We start from the raw sequence: 8,871 nt of genomic DNA, 5'->3' as shown, positions 1-8,871 counted from the left end.
GGCTGAGCACATGGTTAGCGTAGATGCTTTGCGATTTAGCGCACAAGCAGGCCGTAATAAATTTGTGCTGTCCTGCTGCATAGGAATGCTATTTTGTCCTTTTTTAAAACTGAGCCAGACAATGTTTACTACTTTGTTAATAAAAATTAAAAAACACTAATTACAACTATTTCATCCACATCCAGTCTATAAACGAATTGCTGGAGGTCTGTCATTTTGTAAATAGGTAGAGGATAGGTAGAGAAATGGACGGATGGATAAATAGATAGACAGAGAGATGGACAGATAGATAGATATGTGCTTTTATTGTTTTTGATTCTTAGTAAATTAATAAACAAACACAGGAAGCCATAACATCAGCATTCTTTCCGAACTGTACTACTCTTCTTTCCAGGCAAACTACAATGGCGCAGAGACAGTTTCTTTCTGATTGTAATAGGGCATTTCGAGAGTGCACCCAATTACAAGGTAAGTGATCTTGCTTTGTGGCACTGTGGACACCCAGTATTTCCCCTAACGTTTCCTGACCTTAAGATGTTTGGTGTTTATAGATGACTAGTTAACATTGATTTCCCTGTTTTCTTGTTAAATTTTGTCTAGAATGGAAACAATGTCGCGGAGTCTTGAATGGGCAAGAGGGAGACTTGTAGAATCCCAATTAGCCAACGAACTGTTAAATTTAATTGGCGATTTTGTGGCAGACGTTCGGCAGCAGCAACAACCTGGTGGTATGTTTTTTAATATGAGATATGCAGAAGTGGATAGGCTGGACTATTATCGAAAATCTGATGGATGCAGAAATAAATGTTTCGTATTAGAGGTTTTAATGTTCACTGTAAAGAAAGGAAAAATATAAATAATGCAGTTCTAACATAAAATAATCTTACTTGGATAAAGTGAACTGTCAAAGTAAAGTGAATGTCAAACCACTAACTATTGTTGTATCTAATTGTTTTCTATTGCAGCCTCCCTTGGTTATCAAGCTCCACACGTTAGGGGACATAATGGGCGTCCACAGTGTCACATCACCACTGAACAGTTGCGGTTTTTATTGTCTCTTCAGTTCACAATTCCTCAGATAGCAGACATACTGGGCACTTCAAGTCGCACTGTGAAACGACGTCTTAGGTAAATATAGATCTTCCTTTTGTACACAAGTGCACTGTCATCATTTAGTTTAATTGCACAATGATAATTGTCAGCCTGACTTCTCTCCTTACAAACTGAAACATGAAATTCTGTTTTTAAAATATAAAATAAATCAATGTTACACTTAGAATAATTTTAAAAAATGTTTCTTGGCCTTCACAGATCATTCAATCTATCTCTGCGTGGCCGCTTCACAAACATCTCTGATGAGGAGTTGGATGAAAGAGTTCATCAGGTGGTCTGCAGCAATGACTTACTGGGTCCAGAGGCTGTACGAGCAAGACTTTTTGGAGAAGGCTTACTGGTGCAACGAAGGCGCGTGCGTCAAAGTATGCTCCGGACCAACCCCGAAGGGGCTGCACGCAGAGCCATGTCTTCCAGGCTACGTAGGCGGACATACCGAGTTGCAGGGCCAATTCCTTATGGCATCTGGATGGCAACCACAAGCTCATTAGGTGAGTTATGAGTTTATTTCATTATTCATTTTACTTGGAAGCTAAAACCAAGCATGATGGGCACATTTAGTTAAAGGGGTGGTAAACCACGATTTCACTATTCTAACTTTAGCTAGCGTGTAATGTTGCTGCTTGAGCATAAACAACATCTGCAAAGTTACAACGTTCAAAGTTTAAAGCAAAGGGAGATATTTGCTTTTAAAGAAATCAGTTTCTAAGGACTACAGCAAACGGCCAGTAGGCGACTACACACATTTCTCCAGGGCTTGCTGACATCAGCAGGCCCAATATTTACATAAACCCCTCCTCCTCGAATATTAAATAAGGGGGGGGGGGGGGGGGGGTGTTGTTGCCGCGATGCCGAGGAAACGCTGTTATATTCATCCGGATTGCAGGTCTGGGGTAGGACTTGCTCTGTTCAGCCTTCATAGGGACGGGGGTGCGTTGCAGAGCGTTTAACACACAGCATGTTATATGCACGTGTGTTTGAGTCAGCGGGGAATCAGGCGTGCGCGGGGCTCCTGCAGCACAACAGAGGAAAACATCCACCGTCTTCGCGATTTCAATGCCAGATTTGCACAACGTCAGCTGCGTGAAAAAAACACTGCCGGTGCGTGGATGCACGACGCGCGCGCTGCACATTTCACGGAGGACAACACAAACTTCCACAAACTTCGCGAGTTCAATACAGGATATGCACAACGGCTTGTCCTGAAAGCTGGATTTACAAACAGAAGCTGTTCACGGGCCACAACCTGTAAGTCTGATTTATTTTTCATCGATGTGTTTTCCTGTAATAGGTTGTAGCAAGGAAGTAAACAGATGACAACGCTGTTCTGCAAACCAGTCTGTTAAATGCTCATTCATACTTAACGTTATCCGACGAACACCTAACATTACAAACACTAACGTTAAAATCTCAACAGCGAACCTGGCATTAGTGTAAATGATTCTTTGATTAGAGCTTTTATGTATTGTTTATCTTCAGGCATGCTAAACATGGTTCTGTGTGTGATTTGGCTAACTTACTAGTTAAAGCCAGTGCTTAGTGTTCGTTTTGGGTTAGTTCTTGCGACAGATATTTGGCTATAATCGTTCTAAAAATACAAAAGTTAAAGTGCCATTCAGTAGCGATCATTATAGATCCGTAGTCTTTACTCTTGAGGACTGAAGAGGTTCTGCTCGATCATCTTCTCTCAAATGTTCTGGGTCTGATTCGGGCTCATATGGTTTTATTGACGCCGACCAAAGCACAGCCTCCGGTAAGGGGCGTGACGTTTCCGACATACGTACACTGCGGTTAGCGAATCAGAACACACTAGGCCAGCCAACCAATCAGAGCCCACTGCGTATTTTTGAGGGACTGGCTTCATACAACCCGGAAAGCATCAGACCGTTTTACAAGGAGGGACAGGGCAGTGTAGAATAAAGGTCAAATATATGAAAAATAAGGCAATTTTTTTTACAACGAAGCATGAACACATGTTACAGTGCACCCCACAAACACAGTCAAGCCTTCAAAAGAATGTGGTTTACCACCCCTTTAGTTAATACTTGGAAATTATTCATTTCGATTTCAGTCAGATGTAGTTTTGTTTTCAGCCCATTATGTCTTTTTATGGTTGTTGAAAGCCAGCTTGTTGATTGTTCAAAAACATGTTACTTCTGAATTTTATTTTTGAATAATTTCTCTTGTATATATGCATTCCATACATTCTTATGTCAGAGTATTAATATTTCATTTTCAGGTGGAGAATTGTTATTCACGGGGCTATTGATGGCTTTAGCAGACTGGTCACATTTTTGGAAGCTTCAAACAACAACAGAAGCAGCACTGTGATGCAGAAGTTTGTTGAGGCTGTCGACCAGTATGGTGTGCCATCAAGAGTCCGCTGTGACCAAGGTGGAGAGAACAATGCTGTTTGCCTTTTCATGGAGGTTTTTCGAGGTTCTGCCAGGGGGAGTGCTTTGAGGGGAAGGAGCACCCATAACCAACGGATTGAGAGACTGTGGGGAGATGTTTGGAGAGGTGTTGTTAATGTGTACCATTCGCTGTTCACCCTTTTAGAAGATGATGGAACAGTACATTGCAACAACGAGAGGCATCTTTGGGCACTCCATTACATCTACCTTCCTCGAATAAACCGGGACTTGCATCTTTTTATTAACCAGTGGAACCATCACCGCCTGAGAACTGCAAGGTACATGTCGCCATATCAGATGTTTGTGCGTGGCTGTCTTCGCCTACAGGCTCAAACTCTGACTGGGATCCAGGGAGTGTTTGGTGCTGATGAGCAGCCAGCTCAACTGGACACAGAAATGCCTCACACATCACAGGTACCAGCTTTTAACTGGCCAGACAGCGTTGAAGTCCCCTTGACTGAATATGCCCTGAACAACGACCACTTGGCTGAACTTCAGCAGCTTGTTGACCCCTTGGGAGGACCAAGAGAAAACCTTGGAGTGGACCTCTTGAGAGAGGTTATTAGGTTCCTCGACTCCCTGTGATATGCTTTTATTGTTGTTTGAACATTGTATGAATGTACAGTACCTCTCTCTCCTTCCCCATTTCTATCACTCATTCATCTTACTCAGGTTTGGTTTTGCTTGATGTCTAACATGTTCAGGTTTCCTGGTTTATTTGATTTCCTTGAAATGTTCATAATTTGTCTCCTATAGAATCCTAGTTATTATCCAATCAGTTTAATCATCTTGTGGTTACAGCTTAGATTTTTTGGTTTCATCTCACATGCAGTTTACTTAATATCTGCAACATTTATAAGACAGTGACTTCAAAACTATAGACTTCAAAAATTATTTCGGCGTATTTATTGTGTGTAACTCATTGAATATAAAACAGTGACTAAACTAAACAGTGAAACTTAAAGGAATGGGCAGTTCAGGCCAGATTTTTTTGGGACTTTCACCGTATCCCCCAGAGTTAGATAAGTCCATACATACCATTCTCATCTCCGTGCCATAACTCTGTCTGACGCACCCACCGCTAGCCTAGCTTAGCACAAAGACTGGAGGTAAACGGCTCCAGCTAGCCTACTGCTCAATAAGTGACTAAATAACGCCAACATTTACTATTTACATGTTGTGATGTGTATAGTCACATCGTGTACTAAGACCGACGGAAAATGAGAAGTTGTGATTTTCTAGGCCAATATGGCAGGAACTATTATATGAAAATCGTAACTTTTAATTTTCCGTCGGTCTTAGTACACGATGTGACTATACACATCACAGCATGTAAATAGTAAAATGTTGGCGTTATTTTGTCACTTATTGAGCAGTAGGCTAGCTGGAGCCGTTGACCTCCAGTCTTTGTGCTAAGCTAGGCTAGCTGGAGCCGTTTACCTCCAGTCTTTGTGCTAAGCTAGGCTAGCTGGAGCCGTTGACCTCCAGTCTTTGTGCTAAGCTAGGCTAGCTGGAGCCGTTTACCTCCAGTCTTTGTGCTAAGCTAGGCTAGCTGGAGCCGTTTACCTCCAGTCTTTGTGCTAAGCTAGGCTAGCTGGAGCCGTTTACCTCCAGTCTTTGTGCTAAGCTAGGCTAGCGGTGGGTGTGTCAGACAGAGTTATGGCACGGAGATGAGAGTGGTATGTATGGACTTATCTAACTCTGGGGGATACGGTGAATAAGCTAAATTCCCAAAAAGTCAGTGTGTTCCTTTAAATGAACAGTGAAACATTTGTGTTAATTTCAGTGAAAACATTGAATATAAAATAGCAACTTGTTAGAAAGGAACTCAATAGAAAATACAACTTAACAAAAATTAAACATTTAGGCCTACTGTAAACCAAACTGGCCTGAACTGCCCATTCCCATTTCCATGGCACTTTTAAATGCTGCATAGGTGTTTTTCACAGGAATTCTACAAATTAATGAACATGTGTTGGCAGTTGGGAACATTGCTAGTTCATCATCATGTTCATGAAGGAAGGACAGCTCTGGCTGTGTTTGAAATCCCATTGCTGGAATCCTCTCCAATCCTGTGGCAAATATTAAAACGTGCTGCAGGGAAATTGGAGCTGCATCTCCACCTGTCCAGAAGTGATAAGACATATTTATGAATATAAACTCTTTTCTTTAAGTACTTTGTAAAGCCGCATGATTCTGGACATTTTTTTGTTTCAAATAGAGATCACAATTCTGAACAGACAATTAAAAAAATGTTTGTTGCTGCAGTCTATTTTAAAAATGTTAAATTAATTTCAATGAACTAATAAAAAAATATGGGTTGAGTGAATGATTCAATGATTAACTCATAAAGACTTGTTTCATTACTGTATTAATTTGAATGACTATCTTTAATAGTTCAATGACAAATACATTTTCAAGTCACTTGTCGCCACCTGCTGGTGTAATGATGCAATCATTATTTGAAGCACCCAGTTACTTTCAAAAGGTGATTTACTCTATTTTGATCACTACTGTAGACATCAGTGTTTCTATCCAAACTATGTTCTTTGTGAACGAACGTACTTTTCCAAGGTGTAACAGACAGATAAATCTTTGTCAAATAGGAATGATATCATGTGGGTGTTTGAAGCAAGATAACAATTTTTTAGCGATTAATCGTGCACCTCTAGTACTTAGTAGTTAACAAGTAAATATTTCAAATAGTTTTTTGTGATTCTGAGTTTGAAGACTGTCTTACCCTCGACCTCCAGAAGCCAGTCCCGCCAGAATGCAACTGCCCTAGACTCTTGTCTCCTTTTGTGGGAGCCTCTTGGTGAGGTGAACTGTGGCTTGTTTTAAACTACAGTTAGCAAATGTGTATATTTATTTTTATTTGCTGTTATATTTAATTAATTGGCCAAATGGTGTTTTGTGGTGTGGGCAAAGGCCTGAAAGTTTCAACCCGGAGAGCAGATTTGTACTCTTTTTAAAACCAATTATTGTTTGATATTTAGTTTGCTTTATAGTTTATTATATTTGTATCCAGAATTACAGTTTGAAGGTAAAATTACACCTAAACTGTAAAACAGAAAATTAAAGTAAAATATCTTAATTAGTATCTTAACAGTGTTTTCTATAAAACTTTTAATGTAAATTTCTGTGAAGTTTTTGAACTTTATTTGACTTAAGATATTTTACTTTAATTTTACGTTTTTTGTTTTGGCAGCCGTAGCTGCCAGTCATTTGACCGTTTTTTTAGGTTTTTATTTTTTACAGTGTAAATATAAAACTAATAAGATTTACTTTAAAATTCCAAAGAATAATGTTAAATTGTTAGTATGGACATAAACCTTTAATACAATGAGCTAAATATTTTATTACAGATTATTTCTGTCATTTTACATACATTTGTATGTAATTTATGAAAACAGAAAAATAATACAGTGATGTTCCTGTATAAAAAAACGAGAATTACTGTAATTTGTCATTAATGATATAATCCTTAAAATAACAGTCAAGTTGTTTATTTACATTTATTGTTTGTATAGATACTGTATAAATAATACAGTGAAATAATCATGTATAAAAAACAGAATTACTCTAATTTGTCATTAATGATAAAATAATGGTCAAGTTCTTAATTTACAGACATTGTTTGTAATTTTACATGAATTTGTATGTAATTTATGAAAACAGAAAACTACTGTATAAATAATAGGGTAATTCCCTGTATAAAAAAATGAGAATTAGGCTACTGTAATTTGTCATTAATGATAAAATAATGGTCAAGTTCTTAATTTACAGACATTGTTTGTAATTTTACATGAATTTGTATGTAATTTATGAAAACAGAAAACTACTGTATAAATAATAGGGTAATTCCCTGTATAAAAAAATGAGAATTAGGCTACTGTAATTTGTCATTAATGATAAAATAATAGTCAAGTTGTTAATTTACAGACATTGTTTGTAATTTTACATGAATTTGTATGTAATTTATGAAAACAGAAAACTACTGTATAAATAATAGGGTAATTCCCTGTATAAAAAAATGAGAATTAGGCTACTGTAATTTGTCATTAATGATAAAATAATGGTCAAGTTCTTAATTTACAGACATTGTTTGTAATTTTACATGAATTTGTATGTAATTTATGAAAACAGAAAACTACTGTATAAATAATAGGGTAATTCCCTGTATAAAAAAATGAGAATTAGGCTACTGTAATTTGTCATTAATGATAAAATAATAGTCAAGTTGTTAATTTACAGATATTGTTTGTAATTTTACATGAATTTGTATGTTATTTATGAAAACAGAAAAATAATACAGTGATGTTCCTGTATAAAAAAACGAGAATTACTGTAATTTGTCATTAAAGGGGCTATATGCAACTTTTCCCCCAAAATAAACGTAACAATAGCCTTTTTATTTTACCATTTATGACTCAAACATCTCCTGATGAGCATACTGACACCTTGTCCGCTCACAGTGGGTGCACCTATAAGCCTGTATCCTATTTTTCCTATTTTCTGGCGGGTCGTTTTTTCCCGCGCTGTCTGCGGATGTGACGTCACCACCGCTGCGAGAGCGAGCAGAAAATAAGAGCAGTTCTGTTTTTTGGCCACAGGTGTCAGTCGCGAGTTTAAATTTCAGAAAAACGCATATAGCCCCTTTAATGATATAATCCTTAAAATAACAGTCAAGTTGTTTATTTAGATATTGTTTGTAATTGTACATCATTTTAAACATAATTCTAAATTACAAGAAAATACTGTAAAAAAACCTGAAGTTTTTTCTGTAAAATAAGGATTTGTTTTTTACAGTGTAACCTTATTGGTTGCACCTCCAATGCGTCACACACATCTATTGTGAGTGGTGGATTTCAAACCTCAAAACGCCCCTTTTTTGCATCTTGTGAAAACGATATACCCAAATGAAAATGTCTACAGCTCTTAAACCCTATGGTCTATAATCTTAAAACTGGTCTCATTTTAAACTAGACACTTGAAATGTTGCTACCCAAGAGTCATAATAACTCAAAGTAATATGGGAACAGAGTAATATACATGTAAATATACATGTAAGTGACTCACGTTTTTTTTTTTTTTTTCACTTAGGGAAAAAAATATGATAATTTAATGTTAAGAGCCTGAAAATAACTTAAATATAAAACTGAATGTCTAATCATGACATGATTCAAATATGAGGATGATTCTCTCAGTAATGTAGCTTCTGTAAGCTTTTATGTCAAGAAAAGTCTAGGCGTCCTTTCAAAAAGGCCATTTATTTCAGAACATTTGCAATTGTAAAGAGTAGTTTTTCATTCAAATAAATCTGCAATAAACTGCTAATTATAAT

General features: G+C 37.2%; 1 protein-coding gene across 1 annotated transcript; it reads left to right on the top strand.

The window, feature by feature from the left end:
- The first annotated feature begins 449 nt into the window (after positions 1–449).
- On the top strand, positions 450–4,539 carry LOC307122387 (uncharacterized protein). Its single transcript, XM_079846372.1, has 5 exons — positions 450–468; positions 601–728; positions 966–1,128; positions 1,312–1,604; positions 3,353–4,539. Exons 2-5 carry the CDS (start codon positions 602–604, stop codon positions 3,442–3,444), a joined length of 675 nt encoding a protein of 224 aa, XP_079702498.1. The 5' UTR covers positions 450–468; position 601; the 3' UTR covers positions 3,445–4,539.
- Positions 4,540–8,871: the final 4,332 nt, after the last annotated feature.

This window comes from Gobio gobio (assembly GCF_949357685.1).
Source record: "Gobio gobio genome assembly, contig: scaffold_104, whole genome shotgun sequence".
Lineage (NCBI taxonomy): Eukaryota > Metazoa > Chordata > Actinopteri > Cypriniformes > Gobionidae > Gobio > Gobio gobio.
Note: the sequence above shows the minus strand (reverse complement) of the source record. Positions and strands in the feature narration are given on the sequence as shown.

What these genes read in the sequence shown, in the direction of transcription:
- LOC307122387 (XM_079846372.1), top strand. Translation starts at nt 602, where the DNA reads ATGGAAACAATGTCGCGGAGTCTTGAATGGGCAAGAGGGAGACTTGTA. An exon ending in GCAGCAGCAACAACCTGGTG is followed by an intron (nt 729 to 965) that starts GTATGTTTTTTA and finishes TTTCTATTGCAG; the next exon opens with CCTCCCTTGGTTATCAAGCT. An exon ending in GGCAACCACAAGCTCATTAG is followed by an intron (nt 1,605 to 3,352) that starts GTGAGTTATGAG and finishes TTTCATTTTCAG; the next exon opens with GTGGAGAATTGTTATTCACG.